The 22,684-nt window shown below is 34.9% G+C and overlaps 1 protein-coding gene across 1 annotated transcript in view; it reads right to left on the reverse strand.

The window, feature by feature from the left end:
- Window positions 1–11,974: 11,974 nt before the first annotated feature.
- spon1b (spondin 1b) overlaps window positions 11,975–22,684 on the reverse strand; it is an 86,337-nt gene continuing 75,627 nt past the window's right edge. Inside the window, exons 12-16 of the mRNA XM_065291689.2 lie at window positions 17,156–17,329; window positions 16,892–17,059; window positions 16,328–16,492; window positions 15,004–15,267; window positions 11,975–13,193 (exon numbers count right to left, since the gene is read on the reverse strand). Of these exons, the coding sequence (XP_065147761.1) occupies window positions 13,030–13,193; window positions 15,004–15,267; window positions 16,328–16,492; window positions 16,892–17,059; window positions 17,156–17,329 (935 nt within the window). The 3' untranslated portion in view covers window positions 11,975–13,029. The remainder of the gene's footprint in view (window positions 13,194–15,003; window positions 15,268–16,327; window positions 16,493–16,891; window positions 17,060–17,155; window positions 17,330–22,684) is intronic.

Below are 22,684 nucleotides of genomic sequence, written 5' to 3' on the forward strand. Positions count from 1 at the left end.
CTAAGGTTCAAAGACTCTACAGCTACAGCTCTATTACTCCAAAACAACATCAGAAGACTTAAATAGATTCACTCCTCGCCCTTCCCCTTCCTCATCTGCTCCGTCAAAGCTTAAAAACGAAGAAAGATGCTCCTTGTGTTTTGAAGACATCATTAACAAACGTAATGAGATACACAAAGACTTGAGTCAAAGCTCAGACAAGTGCAGACTGTCCTCCATCACAGTATAAAGGCTAATGAGATGTGTAGATTCCTCACCCCTGCTTTCTCTCTGGCACCCTCTCTCTCTCCTTTCGCTCCTATCTATGGTCGTGTGGTGGCACATCTTGTGTTTTAATTAGCTCTCGCACTTTGTAAGTGCCAACCATTCACCTCGGTGTCAATAGAGAGCTGTTCTCTGTGATAATGCAGGTTCTATGATTATTTATTCGGGACTAATCTAGTGAATGCTTGTGTCTCTCCACAGCTGTTCCTGAAACAGACACACTGAATGAAAACAGTCAGCTAAAGTGATGGGGTAAGATGTGCCGCTTTTTACTTAAAGTCCCCCCTCAAAGATATGCAACCAATCATATCAACACAGTTGAACAAGTGGATCAGGCCATCTCAGCCATAGACATGTATGCTGCATAGACTCAGCGCTGAAATGATCACAGCACAGCTGCTTCAGATCTACTCCTGTGATGCTCACACATGTGCTGCTCACACGTGCAGTGTGAATGCTTTAATCTGCTATCATCAGCGCAGAAGAAAAAACTATACAAGTGCAAACGTCGAAGTGCAAACGCATAACTTATGTATGTAATGTGTAACCATAAGCTACATTTCTAGAGTTAAAGAATGCGGCATCTACAGTAAGTACATCTATATCTACAATCTACGCTGGTGTGATTTATTATGGTCCTAATTCACATTTTCATATGTCTGTGCATACTAAATGAAGCAAGGGTGTAGAGTTACATTCAAAGTGTTTTTAAGGCCTGAAAAAATAATGTCACAAGAAAAAAACTTTTTCATTTGCTGTTTTGATGCAAATATGACTTTTAAGTGAATAAAATAAAGTTATATAAAATATCAACTTAGGGGACTTTAAAAAAAAACGTTTTTTTTAGTTTATGATCTTGAAATACAGTCTCTAATCAAAACATAAGGGTAATAGAAACCTAAGCTATTTTAAAATTAAATTATCAAAATATGGTCCCTGTCACTGCAAGGGTGATGCCCTTTCAAAAAATACACATTTTCCTTCTCCAGTTGATATTAGTACCAGTCTCAGAAGTACATTTTGGTACTGAAGAGGTAACTATCCAGATAATTTACTCACCACCATGTCATCCAAAATGTTGATGTCTTTCTTTTGTTCAGTCGAGAAGACATTATGTTTTTTGAGGAAAACATTCCAGGATTTTTCTCATTTTAATGGACTTAAATGGACCCCAACACATAACAGTTTTAATGCAGTTTAAAATTGCAGTTTCAAAGGACTCTAAATGATCCCAAATGAGGCATAAGGGTCTTATCTAGCGAAACGATTGTCATATATGGCATGAAAAATAAAAAATATGCAATTTTAAACCACAACTTCTCGTCTTCCTCCGGTCCTGTGGTGCAAATTGCACATTTGCGGCCTCACGTAATTGCGTAATAATGACGTTGAAAGGTCAAGTGTTAAATGTATGAAACGCACATTTGCGGACCATTTTAAACAATAAACTGACACAAATACATTAATTAGTATCATTCCACATAAAACAACGTCGGAACGGTCCCCTTTCTCCACACTAAACAGTAAACACTGGGGCGTAGTTTCGTGAGGTCGCGCTGGCGCGTCACAGGACTGGAGAAAGACGAGAAGTTGTGGTTAAAAGTGCATATTTGTTTGCGAAAAATTACAATCGTTTCGCTAGATAAGACCCTTTTTGCCTTGTTTGGGATCGTTTAGAGTCCTTTGAAACTGCAATTTTAAACTGCATTAAAACTAATAAGTGTTGGGGTCCATTAAAGTCCATTAAAATTAGAAAAATCCTGGAATGTTTTCATCAAAAAATATAATGTCTTCTCGACTGAACAAAGAAAGACATCAACATTTTGGATGACATTGTGGTGAGCTGATGGTGTCTATAATTGGGTCCCCAGTGCCTCTATCAACCTAGAAAATATGAAAAAGATCAACCCAGTTTTGGTAAACCATTCTCTGCAAGCATGTGAAAAATGTGGCTCCCCTTGTGATGTCAGAAGCGGATAATATCGCCCCTGCACTATCCAACCACCACACTGCCATTTAGTGCAGCGATCAGCTCATTTGCATTTTAAAGGACACACCCAAAATGGCAAATTTTTGCTCACACCTACAAAGTGGCAATTTTAACATGCTATAATAAATTACCTATATGGTATTTTGAGCTAAAACTTCACATACGTACTCTGGGGACACCAAAGATTTATTTGACATCTTAAAAAAGTCTTGTAAAATTGTACCATTTAATAAATTATCTATTCAATACATGCTTGTTAGTGGTTTAAGATTAACTATTAAAGGAGTAGTCCACTTTAAAGATGGGGCCCATTGACTTACCATAGTATTTTCTTCTCCTACTATGAAAAGTCAATGGACCACATCTTCAAAGTGGACTACTCCTTTAAATGCCAACATGTGAGATTTTAAACGAAGACATAAGTCTCAATCTGAACCATCTACAAAGCAAAAAAGGGGTTCGAAACCTGTAAAAAAGGTTCAAATAAATTGGACATCTTAATGCCAGGGGTGTAGCACATTAATGAAGTTTATGCTAGCTGAGGCTCGAAAAAGGCTCACAGCCACTGCGTGCATTCATTCACGAGACGCAGATTCACTGCTTATACTGAAGAACATTCAAATAAACCTTTACAGACATGGCAGACTTACATAACATGAAACTTTCCTCGCTCTGCTTGTTTGAAGACTATGTACAATATTCTGACATCTATACAGAACATCACCTTCACCATTATAATGACATCCAAGCCTCGCATGACCAAAGTGAGATACCGGTATACTTGCTTTTTATTCTGCTCTATGATTTTAGCATTGGTGATGATGTTCATACACAGTAGTTGTCAAGATGGATCATCCGTCCACGTCTGAGGAAACATTACACAATTTAACTAAACTGAACTTTAGAGGAAAGACGCCTCCATAGAAACTAAAGCAGTTGAATCAAGTATAGCATCAACAGAATAAAACCGAATGTGTATGCAATTCCTCTTGCCGTCATCAAATCACTCAACCTATGAAGATGTTGCAAACTGAAGTCTATTTTTATCTCCATCAAGCACCAACAATGGGTCTTTAAGCTTCAAAATCTCCATTAGAGCCACAAGTAAGTCCTTCTGAGCCCAATCAAACCCAATCATTTGTACAGCCACTTCTCAACCGTTCACAATAGCTGCCAACAGCAAATCCCTGCATTAGGGAATGTCCTGTGAACCTAAAGATCTAACTTTCTTACATACAAAACGCTGAGTTTTTGGTGCCCAGTTTTTGCCATCGCAATTATGTTTGCTCGTTCGGTTTCTCAATCCAAACAAATAGTAAATGCAGTAATTGTCAAGAATTCATGAACACAAGGGTGCATTTGCATGCTTCTCATCAGATCCAAAGGCACAAATGCAATGGGCTCAAGGAACAATGTGCGAATTTACAGCATTAGATTGGGTATTCAGTCTCTCTGTATTTAATCCACAGCAGCACATAATGTGCCTGGTTCGTCATCGCATTTTAATATGAATGTCAGTTAGTCATACATTCATCTTTAAGATGTAAACCCGGAAAACACATTTCTTAAGAACCTTCCTTAGTCAGGATACATATTCACTTATTATCATGAATATAAATGACGCTAGAAGGGTTTGACTCATATAAAGGATTGTGTTCAGCCGGTTGCACCCCTTTCCGAAACTTTTTGAACTGTACATCTATCACGGTTACATCTTATTAAGGTACAGACGCCGAGACATTTTGTGATACAGACAAATCAATCTGCAATCAAAAACAGAGAACATCATGGTTGACCTGATTTATCTATCCTGGCCTAAAGTACTGTAACAATAAAAGCAACACCTTTTTTTGCAAATATGCCAGAGGACTGTTTTTATCATCCCAGTAATCCAAGGTGTCTGGCTGTCACTCTGCAGAGACGTCTTGAAGACGTTTCTCGTAAAGTTGAGTCCTCTGGAAAACAACCTGCCAAGACTATGTCTATATATTGCACCATTTAAATTTTAGACAAATCATACATCTTAGGAAAACAGTTTATTTGAAATGCATGCAGACTGTCCTAAATTACTCACTAAGTACCAAATGAGACTAAAAATGGCCTTTGGTGAACAGGGTAAACAGGGTTACAACCCAGTGCATGGTAGCACGGTCAGAAAAAAATGGTCAAAAACGTCCCAAGGCGTAATAACCCTTGAAAATGTCATAATATCAATTTAGTTACAGATACATTTGGTACTATTCAGTGGCGGCTCGTGACGGCTCATAAGAGGGACGCAAATTCAAAATAAGTGTTTGGAGTGTCGTGTGTTGCTTGCTTTTTCAAAATATGTGTTTGTCGCGTCATGTGAACCATGTGCATCACGTGTTTTGTCAAAATAAGTGCATGCTGCACATGCGTCAAAACCGTTTATGATAAAAGAGACGCTCAGGTTCACAAAATACACCCAAGACACTCCCTTAACAGTAAACTCTGATTACGCATGAGATTATGCGAGTATCTGGCAAGCACGAGCGTCTCTTTTATCATAAACCCTTTAGACGCAACTGCAGCAGGCACTTATTTTGACAAGACACATGATGCACATAGGACACATATTTTGAAAAAAGGAACCACACACATGACAGGCTACATACATGTTATGATTAATTTCGCATCGAGCGCCCATGAAAAAAGAAGTCACCGGCCGCCATGGTACCAATATGCACTACTGAGGTACTTATATGAACTCTTTATTTTTTGCTCTGCCTCTGTCTCTCTAAAATTAATGCATTTTGTTCATTAACAATCTTAGGATTGGGCAAATCTTATGTTTTTTCTGCTATTACTGACCGGCGATGACATCATGTTGCAAGTGAACTGACATATTACATCATAGGCCTTGAGTGCACAGTGATTGGTTGACTATGTGTATAATAGTATAAAAACTCCGAAAGGGCATGTCCCATAAGAGGTCAATGTGCCATTGCTGCACTCTGTTACTATGGCAACAGTCTCTCTGCTGAAGGAGACATTTGTGTCATCCGTAATGAGGTTAAAAAATAAATAATCACTGCTGAATCGGTCTGTCAGAGCAGCTGAGATCACTCAGGTGGGAGGCTGTGTCCACTGCATTTGCGTCTGTATGCGTCTATATCACCAAAATATAAATGCCGTAAATATAAGAGCCCATGCAACTTTTAAAGGTTGCCATGGTGTTTCAATATCACCTGCAAGTAATGACAAGTAAATGTTTGCATGGGAGTTAATACTGTAGCTCTAAAAATGCTGTTACTATTAAAAGATCTGTTCTTCGTGTACCTATAGCTATAACTCTTTGCATTTCTATGGTAACTCGTTTTAACAGCTGTGAACCTGTTTTGATCCACAACGTTCTCTGTATTGGCCAATTTGGGAGTCTTTTCTAAAGACTCCTGCTGAGAAATAGTCAGATTCGCCGAAAAAGACCGCTCTGTAATTGTCAAGTTAAGTCATTTTGTCAGACTGATGCAGTTACCTTTGAAAATGTCAGTTCAGCATCACTAGCATGGCAGCATATGGTGGCATTTGCAAAGTCTCTCAGGGATGCACCACAAAATGCTATTTTGGTTAGCTCGTTCGATATTGTTATGGCTTGGAAACAAAAACAAGTGACACAATAACTCAAAAGCAACCTGGTACACTTTAGAAAAATTAAAGTCGCAATGAAATTGAAATGAAAAACCGTCATTTGTTTTGGAATATTGTGTGTGTGTTTTTTTAAATAAATGACTTATCTGTTAGCCTCATTATTTAAAAAAAAATGAATGTGCCCTCATAATCTTAAATCAAAAGCGCAAGTCTCCTCCCCTCCTTAAAACGATCTTACTTCCAGTCATATGATATGGCATGTGGACTGGGAAAAGATGGAAGCGATTAGCAAATGGGTGATTTCCACAAAATCCAGATTTCGAAGGTGTCCAGCATCAAAATTTTTAAAAAGTCACTGAAGCCAATTTTTTGCACATATAAGATTAAGGTCTGAGCTTACTATAACCATTATTTTTAGAGGATTTAAAAAATATTTCATTTATATTATTATCAAAAATTATCATTACCGCAACATGATATTACATTAAATTTATGCATTTACAAACTCATGTTTCGGTAATGAGAACTAAAAATGTTTTCTAGGTACTATGACAAACAAAATTAACTTTTATCGGGAGAGAAACAATAAGAACTGCTTACAGTCACACTTATGTTCCAATTCCAACAATTTTTTTTTTGAAAATGTTAATTCCTTGAGGGCTTAAACAATGATTGAAAATTGTTGCGGATGATGAGAAAATTGGTCTTGGACACATTTCTATTCCTTATTATTGTCTCTACATGTATCAATGATCACCAAATATCACATGTTTCTTTACTGTAAATGTTTAACATGCACTGAAGCTTTTTATTAGATTTTTAGATTAGATTTTTTTATTATAAATATTTTCATGTCAAAGAACCCAAATCCAGTCTTGGACACATTGCGGTAATGAGAATTTTCCCCTTAAATGTGGAAAAACAACAAACTTAGTTTGTATGATGTCATTTGAAATCATGTGCAAAATAGCACATGAAGAGATGTTTGTAACTGTATGCTTCTTATTTTGATAGCATTTACATTTTTTATTCAAAATGTTTCATGACACCTCATAAGTCCAATTTTGCGAGAATCATCCAAATAGCAACAAGACCCAACTTCAAAAGATCCAATTAGACTGTAAATAAATTGCAGCATTTTTGTCAAATCAACATATATTTGTATATTACTTAAGTAAGTAAAACAATTTCGACTTGTTTTTTAAGTTATGTCAACTTATCACAGGTAAATAGAAGGTTGAAGTGAATTTTTTATTGTTTTGGTATACATCCTGTTCAGGTCTCTACTATACTAAACTGTTATGTTAAACAATGGGTGTTAGATGATGGAGACATCCAAAATGTCCACTTCTTGGTTGAGTATCAGTGTACCAGATGAACATCTTTGACCGCTGCGTTTTTTTTGCATCATCTTCTGCGTTTTAAAGATTTAGTTTGGAGTTACAAAAGGTTCAATATGTGTCAAGGCCTGTGTTTTGTGTTTTTAATACAACAACACTTGTGAATGGCCCCTAAGGTTTTCACATAAATGATCAAAACACACACATACGTAAGCAATAAGCTACGAAAGGCTGAGCTGTATTGAATAAGTCAAGGCTAAAGGGCGTGGTTAGGCATGAAGTGAAGTCGAGTGTCTGCAACCCCTTCAGACGTGACTTATTCATGATACAGCGCTAGCCTTGAGTACCTTATTGATTTTTAAAAAAGAAAGGTTACCACTAAAGCCGGGCCCACACTATAGGATTATCGGCCCCGATTATATAAAACATATTTAATCAAGATTATTATGTCAGTAGGAGATGGAGGTGATTTACTGATCTTTTGAAATTGCTTCTTTATATAGTGTACCTACAGTCAAGCCCTAAAGAGAGGTACACACGCTCTTTGTGGCCGGCTTTAAAAATGACTGACCAAGAGGCAGATCCATTGTGTGCAAATGAATAAAACAAAAGAAAATTACAGTGAAATGAAATCATCTTTCAACATGATTACCACTATCTGCTTTCTTGTGCCAAAAATAAATGTTCTCTTCTGAAAGGTTGAAGCTGCTAAATTCTTTACCAGCAAACATGTCTCGCCATGTCTGGACACGACATTGATTTTTTTCTGTTTTTCTTATCAGATTTGTAAAGACTTAAGGCCTCAAGAACACCAATGTGAGCTCTAAGGAGAAGATCCAACAATTTATGACGAGATACGTACAGGTTAACTGACTCGATAAATTGAGCAGATGGAGATATGACACCACTGTGTTCATAGAAAGTAACGGTAAAAGTCCTTATTGTCCATAGGGATTTTTAGGCTATATCTACTGAAATCTCCAATTATAATCTGAATGGCCCAACCCAAAATGGAAACAAAGTTGTGTAGCGTAACAGGTTAATTATACAAAAACTACATTTCGAGTTAAACTATCAAATCTTGTTTTTTTTATAAATAACTATTATTATATGATGTTTTATTAACAAAGTTTGGGAGGAACATGTTTAAATAATCCGCCAATCCATCTCGTACATGCGACATGCAAGCAGTCAGCAATCAGGTGTCCACTTATTTGACTTATTTGTAATTGTGAAAAAAAATGAAACCCACACATAATAGCTTGTAAAAACATAAATTGTGATGAAGTGTTTATTATACTGTTAAAGTCTGTGTAAAGTAATTTAGAGTATTTATTATGGCACATATATTAGAAATGTATTGCTTAAAACACGTTACAAAGAATGTAAACTATAAGTACACTGATTCTTGAAACTTTGGCAAAAACATGTCCCACTAAGAAAAGTGCTAATTCTGTTGGAAATTAATAACATTTTCATGAAGAAAAAGAATCAATGTTTTAATCACACATATGTATGTTTTTTTAGGTTTATTTTAATTTTTTATTAATTTAATGATTATATGCTGGCCCATTGCCTACAAAATCAGCTGTCCTCGTTTAAGAGATAATCATTTCAACTTGATTAAAAAAGCCAAAAGTAATAATTGAATTGAATAATATATTTACCACATGAAAGGGTACATTGTAATATGTATTAAAAACTACAAACAGTGAGTTTTGAACAATATTTACTATTATTTTGTGATTGCTCAAAATGTGTCCCACATATTCATCACCACCGTCAGATATTTATAAAAAGCAATAAAATCAGACAACTACAGGGTCAACTGCATTCCTGAGGACCCCATTTTCAAACCTTCAGCTCTACTGCATGTTTCAAGATCACTCAAGCTCCTGTATGTTTGCTATTTTCTCTTAAACTTGTTCATATTTTTGGACACTGCTACTGTGACAACCATAACATGTCAACACCGTCATCTTTGTAAAAAAAAAAATTAGATTAGATTCTGAAATAAATGTATCATTTTTAAGAAGAGGTCTGAAGTAGCTAGCAACAGAGGGGAAACAAGATGGCTATGTGAACAACTCATCTATTTTTTTTTATCTATACTAGGTTTTTGTCACCACCGTCAGATGTCACCACCGTCAGGTTTTCTGTCTTTTCTGTCAGGTTTTTTTTTTTAGGAAGTTATGATTTGATATTTGTTCATCAAAGTGCTCAGGATTGTTATTTTTTGGACCAAATATTTACATAAAGTTTAAGCAAGAAGCCATTGACTTGAGTGGTATACATTTTGGAATAATGAGGCAAATGTCACCACCGTCAGATTATTGTCACCACCGTCAGACAGAGTTTTATTTGTTTTAAATGAATATGCTTACAATATGTTTCTCCAGTGCTGTTGAGTTATTAAATTAATAGTCTTTATTAATACAAAAATATGTTTATTAAATAAATTTTTTTATTACTTATTCTATTTAGGCTTAAAGTAAACGTTGTATGAGTAATAACTGGAAAAACGCCTATTTTAGGAAAAAAATACGAACAGGGGAGGTTGCACCGGTAAATTGCTGAACAGCCAAGACCTTGGTCTATAATGATATCAGATTTTGTCATTAAACAAACTTTTTTTTTTTTCAAAATTTAAACCTGTTTTATCCAAATTTTCAAGAATCACTGAGTACTGAATTGTGGAGTGAGTTAAACAGTTGTTCAGGATAATTTGGGCGGAGTTAAAGCGGTGGCTCGATGACGCACCTGAGCAACCGAGCATGGCCCCGCCCCTAACACAATCTCGACGTGGTTGTGGCCAGATGTGATACAGCTACAGCCAAAATCTCGAAGGATGAGAGCTGTTTTTTAATCCTACCTCTAAACCCAAGGTTTGGCCATAGCTGTATCCCCTCTAGCCAGAACCTCTCCATGCCAGAATCCATTCAGCTTGTATTTGAAAGCGGCTTTGGCACCGACAGCGGCCACGCCCCCAACGATTGAGAGCAGAGCTGTTTATCCAATATTTTTTTAATATTTGACGGAAATACCAAGATTTTGATATTTTATTTTATTTACGTTTTTTGATATAATTAATCATTTATATTCTCTGGGTGGTTAATAAAGGTTTTCTGTGGTGTGACAAATTGAGAACACATTTAATATCAGACTTTAAAGTACTTCCTATCTTAACAGCCAAAATAAAGTAAGTGAACCCCACTTCACTACAATATTCATCACAAGACTAAACCTTCTAAAGCAATAATGTTTTACATTAGGTGCTAGATTTCTTAGATGTAAATCATTCTTATATTCCCCACCCTGTTCTTTATCTAGAGAACAGTACAGCACATTCTCTGTTGCAGGGCTTTGAAAGCACTTGAGCTTGAATTCCACACAAACACAGACCTTAATGAAAAGTAATATGATTCGACACATTTCAAAGCGACCAAAAGTATCTGGTTCTTTTTAAAACTAAAAATCAATTAAAAATATATTTAGGGGAAATTATAAACCGTTTCTTGTTCGTCATATTTATTTTATTTAAAAAGCATGTTAGATGCAGGTTTCTGTGCTTTGTACCATAATCAATATTCATGAGTAAATCCTTAGCCATAGTAGAATCTACTCTGCAAATGAAGGAGGACTACGTAGCGAACGTCACAAAATGAATTATTTATAAGCCAAACTTTAATAATCACTCGCTGCCCTGTCGATGTTCCACAATAAAATGACTTGATGCTTGTGTTACCATGACAACCACACCTGTGTTTTGCCCCAATTCTCTTCTCAGTGCTAGTGCGAGACGTGATGCGTTACAACAGAGAAGCGTGTTTCGGAAAAACCTCTTCTGTTTTTCCGTGTGCCGCCGTTACCTCACTCTTGTCAACCCAAATAACCGTAGGAGTTTCATAAAAGCTTTAAATGGCACACGGTGAAAAGCAGAAACTTAAATAAATGTACCACCATGTAATGTAACAGCTCAGCACTTGAACACATCGAGTAGAGCACTAAAAATGACACATACATGCCTTATTAAGCCATTAAACGTATTTAATCGATTACAAACTATCTTGATCTCTAATATAGTTAATACCAGATGGACAAATCACACTTATCTTACATATTTCCCAATCAACCCACTGTATGCATACCTTAAAAATACCATGCAGACAGAACTTTAACTTATTTGAGCATATTATGTTTATATAAAAAAAAATCATTATTATTTTCAATTTTGTTCACTTACCATTTATAACTTACCATTAAACCGTTTCAAATGTGTTAAAACACTTGTTTATAAAACTTAATTGAAACTCACGATACCACTTAGTGGCGAACTGTGGCACTTACATAATTGTTTAACACAATTCACTGCCTCCCCCTAGTGGTCATAAAGAGAAACTGCCCGACCTTTTTTCCATTGTAGTACTAATAGTTAAAAATTGTAGTGTGTATGTTAATTTATACTATACTATTCTGTGCTGTTAACTATAATAAATTAATAAATTGTAATAAAAACTAGCATAGTACAGTATATATTATGGTAAGAATAAAAATACTTCATTTTATTAGAATTTAGTATAGTAATACTACTTTATTTTTCATGTGGGCAGATATTTAAAAAATCTGACAACTTAATTATAAATCATATGAAAAAATACTTTTAATGTGTGGTGCTAAACTAATTATAATAAAACAAACGTTGAACAGTAACAGTATTGCAGCTTTCGGGTTTGCATTATACATTAGGAAAAATGCACCAACCAATCCGAAACATAGTCACAAAGTTTTATTGTAAAGAAGATTTATTCCAAAATAGTAGAATATTGTGAGCGAAGGGATGAATGAAAAATAAAGAAAGAAACAGGAGAGAAATGGAGTAAAATCCACACATGACTTTGGCGAGGCTTTCCAAAGCTGAATACAGGTATATCAATATTCCACAGTAAAAGTAATAAAATGTCTAATTTAAAGGCCTTCTTACCCTATAAATCTGTTAATATTTTTACATTAGCCTATTATACATCTAATAATGCAATAAAAAGTCACAAATCTATTTTAAACTCTGTAAATATACCACGATTTATAAAATAAAACAACGAAACGTGAATGGTTATGCTTACCTGTGCTTTATACTGTAATTCTGGACAATAATGTTAAAATATTCGCAAGCCAATGCTTTACTCTGTATAAGCCTGATTTGGTTTCTATTCAACACCATTTTCAGTCAAGAAGACCACACACACATGCTGTGCCAATTGCACAGCAATCCCATTTTCAACAAATGCTTGCTGTTCGAATCAATTGGGCATCGATTGTGGGTGACCCACCTTGATATCGTTCAATAGAGGCGGTGAAATCCTGCTGTTTTTGACATTGTATTACGAACGGGGATCAAAAGAATGTTTTCCGGCCCCATTTCACCTTATAAACTGATAATGCAAGGCATTTTGGATGCATAAATAGAAAAATGCTACTTATATTTGTATGTATATATTGCATGTATCTGTTTAGAAATGTCATTCTTCTAAAAAATCAGGTGTGCACAGATGATTTAGTGTATGATTGAGAAAAGTGTTGGTTAAACATTAATACAGTATATACGCCCACTAAGAAGGCAACTAAAACTAATCACGGATAACACGCCTGATCCACGTTGTGTGTAACTCTAAAATCCTATAATAAGCTGTAATTGTGGGACACACGCCCTCGCTGGCTCCCCCTGCTGGAAACCCTGGTGTAAAATAACGCTGCTCGACTTCGGCCGTTTATAAGCTGAGACGTGTGACTGTGACAGGGTGTGTGTGTTACAGTGATACACTGTCTCTTTTAGCACGGGTGCACGTTGCAAGCGCGGGACTCCTTCAAGTTTTTGCAGTGTTTGTACTCTGAGCCTTTGAACTTCTTCGGCAAAACAAGCATGCGCTCCTGGATCCCCCCGCCGCACGGCTTGGTACACCTCATCCAGTTTGTCCACCTGTTCATCGGACAGTCTGGGAAAAGAAAAAAAATGATATCAAGGGGGTTTCTTGAAACAGTAAGGTTATCCCACATGTAAAACGAAAAGTTTTGTATGTGAAATTTATGGGAAAAACATGAAATCTGTTTTCTGTAATGGATAAGTTCAATGTTTAGCTAAACAGAATTTAGTATTGCAAACGATAGAAAATAAATTCTTATATGATGATAAAAAAATATAATATATATTCTTATAATAAATACTAAAAAAGATTTATATTTTAAAGGATTAGTCAATTTTCTTAAAAAAAAAAAAAAAATTCCAGATAATTTACTCACCACCATGTCTTCCAAAATGTTGATGTCTTTCTTTGTTCAGTCGAGAAATTTTTTTTTGAGGAAAACATTCCAGGATTTTTCTCATTTTAATGGACTTAAATGGACCCCAACACTTAACAGTATTAATGCAGTTTAAATTGCAGTTTCAAAGGACTCTAAACGATCCCAAACGAGGCATAAAGGTCTTATCTAGCGAAAAAATTTTCATTTTTGGCAAGAAAAATAATAATATACACTTTTAAACCACAACAACTCGTCTTCCTCCAGTCGTGTGATGCGCCAGCACGACATCACGTAATACGTCATGACGTTAATAGGTCACGGATGACGAATGCCAAACTCTGCCCCAGTGTTTACAAGTGTGGAGAAAGAGGACCGTCCGACGTTGTTGTATGTCGAATGATAATAATTAATGTCTTTGTGTCAGTTTATTGTTTAAAATGATCCGCAAATGTGCGCTTCATATATGTAACACCTGACTTTTCAGCGTCATTACGCAAATACGTGAGTCGCGCTGCCTCGTCACATAGCCGGAGGAAGACGAGAAGTTGTGGTTTAAAAGTGTATATTTTTTATTTTTCTTGTTAAAAATGACAATCGTTTCGCAAGATGAGACCCTTATGCCTCGTTTGGGATCGTTTAGAGTCCTTTGAAACTACAATTTTAACTGCATTAAAACTGTTAAGTATTGGGGTCCATTAAAGTCCATTAAAATTAGAAAAATCCTTGAATGTTTTTCTCAAAAAACATATTTTTCTCTCGAACAAAGAAAGACATCAACATTTTGGATGATATGGTGGTGAGTAAATTATCTGGATTTTTTAAAAGAAAATTGACTAATCCTTTAGTGTGGTAATACTTAAGATATACAATAAATGCTGTTTTTTACATTCCTTCATACTGTAAGAGATCCTCTCATGCTTCACAGATAATAAATCAGATTCTCTCAAGTCTAGATCAAGTGTCAAGACCTCCAAAATGAAGACGGAAATTAAGATTAACCATTGTCCTCTGCAGCTGAAGGGAGACAGTGCAGTTAAAGCTGATGTATGAGGGTTCAGTAAGTGTTTGTACTGTGACCATGCCAAGACAAATGCTTTGAATGGTGTAGCAAAACCAGAAAGCCTTTTTTGGGACATCTTCTGCCATCTATGACCGTACTGAATCACTTCATCATACACTGACAATACATAGTGAGTGTGTGTAAGAGATTAAAATATATGCTGTAGGAGCAATAAGTGGGGTTACAGGGTGTTTAGGTGAACAGTTTGATCAATACAGTACGTTTTTGTGGGTAACAAAAATAATATCAGAAAGTTTCATGTGCAATAAACAAAAATAATAATATAATGACAGTCAAGAGGTCTGTCCGAAAAGGTGGTGTTTCACTATATACAGTAAATATATTATGATATTATGATCAGTGTTTTAAAAAATAATAGTTTAATCTGTTGATAAAGTGCTAAACTTGGATGAGCGCTGACTAAACAGTAAATGGTTTCCAACCTGTGCTCTCCTCTGCCACCGAATCTCGTCTCTGCTTTAATCGTTGCCTGTCTGAAACGTCCTGCCTCTTCTTTTTGTCACTGGCGCGGGAACCTCTTGAACACTTGCGGACCTTACATTTCTTCCTCTGGACCGTCTCCGGGCATGGCATGCCACCAAACTGAGGCTCCAGCTTGACCATCCGTGACCGGATCATGTGACCCTTCCCGCAAGACTTATTACACTCGGACCATGCTGACCATTCTGACAGCATGCAGTCTGTGGCTGGAGATGGGAGAAAATAAATAGTTTGAGCGTTTAAATGCCTAATGGACACACAAACAGAAAGATGGAAGTGTTAGAAAGGTCACTTATAGAAATGTGCATTTATTTCGTAAAAACTTATACAATTTTAAATTTACTATAGTTCATTAATTAACTTTATTTCACGGGCCATATTAAACAAAAACACTTTTTGTAGAAATCCATTACCATAAACTTGCTTTTTAAGTAAATTTACAGTAATAATTATATTTACAAAATACAGTAAGTTACTCTGATTTAGGGCTAATCACGACTAATCGTTTGGAGAATAAACGTTTTTGTTTACATCATGTATTTTTGTGTGTGTTCTGTGTAAAATAATTATGTTTATATAAATACACACAGATTTTTAACAAATATTAACATGTGTATATACATTTTTATATTTATTTTTTAATTTATATTATATGTAATTATAAATACTTACCGTAATATATAAATATATTTTTCTTAAAATTATAAATGGATGCGTGTGTATTTATATATACATAATAATTATAAACAGTACACACACATATATATATATATATATATATATATATAATGATGTAAACAAAAACTTTTATTCTGCAAACGATAAGTCATGATTATTCATTATGCAGCCCTACTCTGATTTAACTTCCTGTTTTTATCGGATTTAATTTCAAATTTACATTCATTTACCTTTACAACTATGAATTACTCGTGTAACTACTCATGTAACAGTCTTTAAATAGGGAAAACATGGAAGTGTTTGGTGGCTTCTAAATTCATCCCTGTTTGGATCCTATGGAATGAATGGGGCTAGGCTAAATGCTAACACATTCACGACGTGCTGTACAAAGATTAAGTGCACGCATTGAAAAAAGATAGGTATGTATTAATTCATCTAAGTTGAGGTAAGAACAAAGTAAAATATTGAAAAACGGTGGTGTTTTCCTTTAAATTTTGCACAAGCTTGACTATCAGTACAGTATTTAAGTATAAAAACAAAAGGGAATGGAGATTCCCCACAATGATGAACAACAAGCGCGTTACTCACGGCATTCTGGATGCATGCACTTTTCAACCTCCTCGAGCTCATCTGGGCAAAGACTGGGATCTACGGGCGTCTTCAGCATGCGCTGACGAGAACGCATGCCCACACCACACGACACGCTGCACTCGCCCCATTCTGACCACGGAGACAGCATACACACCACAGCATCTACACATACGTAAGAAAATTGTATGTATTTCTATATATTATATTCCTAATAAAGTTGTACAATAACATTGGTTTATACACACTTGGCAGATGCTTTCAATTTATACATTGTTTTAACCAGGATGTCCTCTAGGAATCACCCACAAGATGCTAAACTACAGGAATACCTCCTAGTAGTGTACATTTCCTAGCACAAGTGCATACTGGATTTGCTGTGCACATTACATTGAGTGGTTCAGAGACCCGGTCAAGTGAGAAGCAAATCTCATTAGAAATCAACAAACAGTAAAGTCCTAAGGGCTGGAGAAACTTCCAGTAATGAATTAAGTTTGGTGAAGCGGTGATTTCTCTGCCCGTGAGAGGTTTGGCTGCATTGACAATTTGTGACTCCATACTTACTGCAGTCAGGCATCATGCACTTCTCAGCCTCCGCCAGCTGTACGCGGCAGGGTGAGCCATCTGAGGCTTCCATCTTCATCATGCGCTCTCTTCTCCTCATCCCCACTCCACAGCTCACACTACAGGGTTCCCACTCGCCCCACTCTGTGACCACGCAGCTGCTGGCCGCTATAACCCACACAGACAGATCAGTGAGGAGGACGTCTTATAGACTTCCATTGTGTTTATACTGTACCTAGACTTTTTTAATCGTATGTGACTTACAGCACTCTTCGTTGACAACACACTTTTCGGTCTCCTCGGTTGGCAGCGTACAGCTGGAGCCGTCCTCTGGGAACTGTTTGACATATCTCTCTCTGGACCGCATGCCCATGCCACAGGAGGCGCTGCACGGAGACCAGCTGATCCACTCTGACATCATACATGTAGACGGCTCCACTGGACAGAATGCAGTATGCTAATGAGCCATGTCCAACAAATAACACATTTTAAAACAGTGCTAACACAGAATGAGTAGGTATGACCAAACCTTGGATTGGTACTGTAGCACATAAAATCATTGCTTAGATATGGAGTCAATTTAGCGATTTACGAGCAATCGATACAGTGGCTGTGTCCGAAATAGCCCCCTAGACCCTCATTCCCTACATTAGTTTGCTAATATAGTCCACTTGAATGAGTGAATAAAATCAAGTGAGTGAATTTGGGTTCTAAACGCCAGAAGCAACGCGAGACCTATCTTGTTTCAAGACATGAAAGTTCATTTGGCACGTGCCCAACATTAGGCAAGTGGCTAGCCACAGGCAGTAGTCCACCAGTAACCTTGAATCTCACTGGTTCCTGAGATTCCTGAGTGGCGTACACTGTAAAAAATGATTTTGTGGCTTAGTAAATTTAACTAAATAAAATGAGTAAATTCTATTAAAAAAGTAATTCTTGTTTTTAAAAATTTTTTTGTAAAAAACACAGAAAGGAAAGTAATTCTAAATTAACACATTATTAAGTAAATTCAACTAAATTGTATCATGTAAAATTTGGAAGAAGGAAGTTAAATTAATAAATTGGGGTTGAAACTACTTTAATTATAAAAAAAATTTCAATTGCTTAAATTGCTTAAAATTCCATGTAAAACTTACTTAAAAATCGAAATTGCTTAAATTGCTTAAAATGCTTACAATTCCACTTAAAACTTAATTAAAAATTGTTGTTTAAATTGCTTAAAATTCCACGTAAAACTTACTTAAAAATTGCAATTGCTTATATATATATATATATATATATATATATATATATATATATATATATATATATATATATACTTGTATGGCGTTATTTTTGTCATGGATGACGTATCGATCAGGAAAAAATATCAAAATTATGTTTTCTCACACAAAATTGTAATTTCCCTTCCATAGACATAAAGGGGTTCCATGTAAAACTTACTTAAAAATCGCAATTGCTTAAATTGCTTAAAATGCTTACAATTCCACTTAAAACTTAATTAAAAATTGCTTAAAATTCCACATAAAACTTACTTAAAAAATTGCAATTGCTTAAATTGCTTAAAATTCCACTTAAAACTTACTTAAAAAATTGCAATTGCTTAAATTGCATAAAATTACACGTAAAACTTAATAAAAAAAAATCGCAATTGCTTAAATTGCCTAAAATTCCACGTAAAACTTACTTAAAAAATAGCAATTGCTTAAATTGCTTAAAATTCCACTTAAAACTTACTTAAAAAATTGCAATTGCTTAAATTGCATAAAATTACACGTAAAACTTAATAAAAAAAAATCGCAATTGCTTAAATTGCATAAAATTCCACATAAAACTTAATTAAAAAAAATCACAATTGCTTAAATTGCTTAAAATTCCACATAAAACTTAATTTAAAAATTGCTTAAAATTCCACGTAAAACTTACTTATAAAATTGCAATTGCTTAAATTGCTTAAAGTTCCACGCAAAACGTACAAAAAAAAAAATCGCAATTGCTTAAAATGCTTAAATTCCACATAAAACTTACTCAAAAATTGCTTCAAATTTCACGTAAAACTTACTTAAAAAATTGCAATTGCTTAAATTGCTTAAAATTCCACATAACACTTACTTAAACATTGCTTAAAATTCCACATAAAACTTACTTAAAAAAAGTGAATGCAAAAATTATGCACTACATTTAATTTTTTTTCCGTGTACTATGCTGATCTCTGTTTTCAAGGCACTGTGTCTCATGACACAATGCACGTATGACGCTATTTTTTTCATGGATGTATGACGTATCAATTGGTAAAAAATATCACAATTATGTTTTCTCTCACAAAAGTATAATTTCGCTTCCGTAGACATAAACGGGTTATTTCCCAGACAGGGCTTTCCCTGGTCCCAGACTAAAATGCATGTTTAAGCTGCCTTATTTTAAAACCATCTTGCACTGGCACTTCTCAATATATATCAGTGCCATTGTTTTGTCTCAAAATGTTTAATTTTGTAAGTTATGTTTGTAAAAACAGCTTAATTGTCCTAATTTAACTAAGGCCTATTCCTGGCTTAACCTATACCCTGTCTAGGAAACCGCCCCCATTGGATTACTTTAATGATGGATGCATGTGCTTTTTGGAGTTTTGGCATGTTGGCTTCAATATATAAAGATAACATGATGGCTTTTAAATCAGTCACGTGCGTTTAATTTTTGTTACGTCAAAATTTATTCTGCAAATGCGTTAAGTCAAAAACCACCTCAAGCGAGTCCAAAACCTTTTTTGGGAATTAAGAGATTTTTATTTGAAATTTAGCATTTCCATCACTCGTTTCTTATGCGATACTTTAAAATGTGCATAAATTCAGGGTGATGGAAACATAGCAATAATGCATCAATATTGATGTAATGCATCAATAGCTGCGTTTCCATTACACTTCAAATTGCACAAATTGATATTTTGCTAATTGAAAATATATTTATAAATATAAAATATAAAAATATTTATTGCAAAAAATTAATTATTGACTTGTAGCTAGAGGAAAAACTATGTTTCAGTCGCATATCATCGGGTAATGGAAATGCCGTCATTTTGCAAAAGTTTTTTGTCGACATTTAGAAAATAACGCTTAAGTTTTGCGCAAATCTGTAATGGAAACGCAGCTACAGTATTACGATACAGAAAATATATATGCTGTAGATACAAAGAAATTGACTGTTTACTATAAACATTTCAACATTGTAACATACAGTGGACGTACTCTAAGAATCCTGTATTTATGCGTTCATTCTTCATATCTTTCACCTTTCTCTCCCTACCAAATGTTGACAGATTTGATCAAATTGACCGATCCAGCCATGTTTTATCTCACCTCGCTCATTCCAATTATCTCTAAGGCAGAGCGTGTAAATAGATTTGTTATCATACTGGATGAATGAACTTGGGGTAACTCTACATAGATTTGTCTCCAGTGCAGAATCGCAGACCCGGCACCGAGCTCTGACTAATAAAGCAGAACTAAGTGAATCATTAATAAGAGCTGTAAATAAACGTGGCCCTGATGGGGCCCCCAGAGGCCCCAATGTCAGCCTGTCAGCCGGCTGGTGGATTATCAATCAATGCGAGCCTTAAACGGCCCATTAATTAAAAACAAAGAAGAGTCTGCGGCAAATGTGAAGCTATGCAGGTTCTATTAATCAATGGCGACAGTGGCGAGACGCGGCTCTCGACGTCTTTACAAGCCTTCGTCAGAGATGACAGAATGAAGACTGAATGTGGAAAAAAACAGACGGATCGGACGATAAAGAGGCAGAGAGTGAGGAAGATGGATGGGCAGACGGAGACAGACTAGAAGACAAAACATAGCTAGCAAGTCAGACAGATACAATTTTTGTGATACATTTGAGATCGTAACATGATGAACATGTAACTTAGATATTTAAGATAAAAAAAAGTGTCTGAATATCTTAAAAATAACTTTTAGGAAGAAAGTGATCTTCTTTAAAAACTCGAAAAATAAATCCGTTTCTACAATAACCGAGTTTGTTCAGTAGACCACAGACAGAACTGAACACTCGGCATGCAGCGCATTTATTTTCGTAAATGAAAACCTTTTCACGTTTTAATAAATGCATTTATTGTGATTTTCTAATAGACACAGAGCTACTTACTTACTAAAAAAATTGCAATTGCTTCAATTGCTTAAAAATCCAGGTAAAACTTACTTTAAAAAAATGCAATTGCTTAAAATTCCACGTAAAACTTACTTTAAAAAAAATTGCAATAGCTTAAATTGCTTAAAATTCCACGTAAGACTTACTTAAAAAAATGTAAATTGCTTAAAATTCCACATAAAACGTACAAAAAAATGCAATTGCTTAAATTGCTAAAAAATTCCACGTAAAACTTACTTAAAAATTGCAATTGCTTAAATTGCTTAAAATTCCACGTAAAACGTACTTAAAATTGCAATTGCTTTAAATTCCACGTAAAACGTACTTAAAAATGGCAATTGCTTAAATTGCTTAAAATTCCACGTAAAACTTACTTAAAAAAATTGCAATTGCTTAAATTGCTTAAAATTCCACATAAAACTTACTTAAAAAAATGGCAATTGCTGAAATTGCTTAAAATTCCACGTAAGACTAACTTAAAAAAATTGCAATTGCTTTAATTGCTTAAAATTCCATAAGACTTACTTAAAAAATTGCAATTGCTTATATTGCTTAAAATTCCACGTAAAACTTACTTAAAAATTGCAATTGCTTAAATTGCTGAAAATTCCAAGTAAAACGTACTTAAAAATTGCAATTGCTTAAAATTCCACATAGAACTTACAAAAAAAATGCAATTGCTTAAATTGCTAAAAAATTCCCCGTAAAACTTACTTAAAAATTGCAATTGCTTAAATTGCTTAAAATTCCACGTAAAACGTACTTAAAATTGCAATTGCTTCAATTGCTTTAAATTCCACGTAAAACTTATTTAAAAATTGCAATTGTTTAAATTGCTTAAAATTCCACGTAAAACTTACTTTAAAAAATTGCAATTGCTTAAATTGCTTAAAATTCCACGTAAAACTTACTTAAAAAAATGGCAATTGCTGAAATTGCTTAAAATTCCACGTAAAACTTACTTTAAAAAATGGCAATTTCTGAAATTGCTTAAAATTCCACGTAAAACTTACTTAAAAATTGCAATTGCTTAAAATTCCACGTAAAACGTACTAAAAAAATTGCAATTGCTTAAATTGCTTAAAACTCCACATAAAACGTACTAAAAAAATTGCAGTTGTTTAAATTGCTTAAAATTCCACGTAAAACTTAATTAAAAATTGCAAAAAGTCTCACACAAAAGTGTAATTTCGCTTCAATAGACAGAAAGGGGTGCTTTCCCGGACAGGTCTTATCCTAGTCCCAGACTAAAAGGCATGTTTACGCCGCCTTATTTTAATCCAATCTTGCCCTAACATTTCTCAATATATATCAGTGCCATTGTTTTGTCTCAAAAATCTATTCACGATTTAATAAATGCATTTATTGTGATTTCCTTATAGACGCAGAGCTAAACAAACATAAAAAATATCCGGCAGAAACACAACAGGAAAACATTTACCGTTTAACTTTCCACGATTTCACACTTAGACCCAAACGACCGACCAAGTGCATATGTCATATTGATTCCTTTAAAGTCGCTAAAGCACAATTTATTGTCCATGGGTATTGTTTATAGCACCTACCTTAACATCGAGCAAATCGATACCTTGGTCTACCCGTGCAGATCGTGGGCATAAAACTCAACAGGAGCAATTT

The sequence above is a fragment of the Paramisgurnus dabryanus genome, chromosome 23, assembly GCF_030506205.2.
Source record: "Paramisgurnus dabryanus chromosome 23, PD_genome_1.1, whole genome shotgun sequence".
Classification (NCBI taxonomy): Eukaryota; Metazoa; Chordata; class Actinopteri; order Cypriniformes; family Cobitidae; genus Paramisgurnus; species Paramisgurnus dabryanus.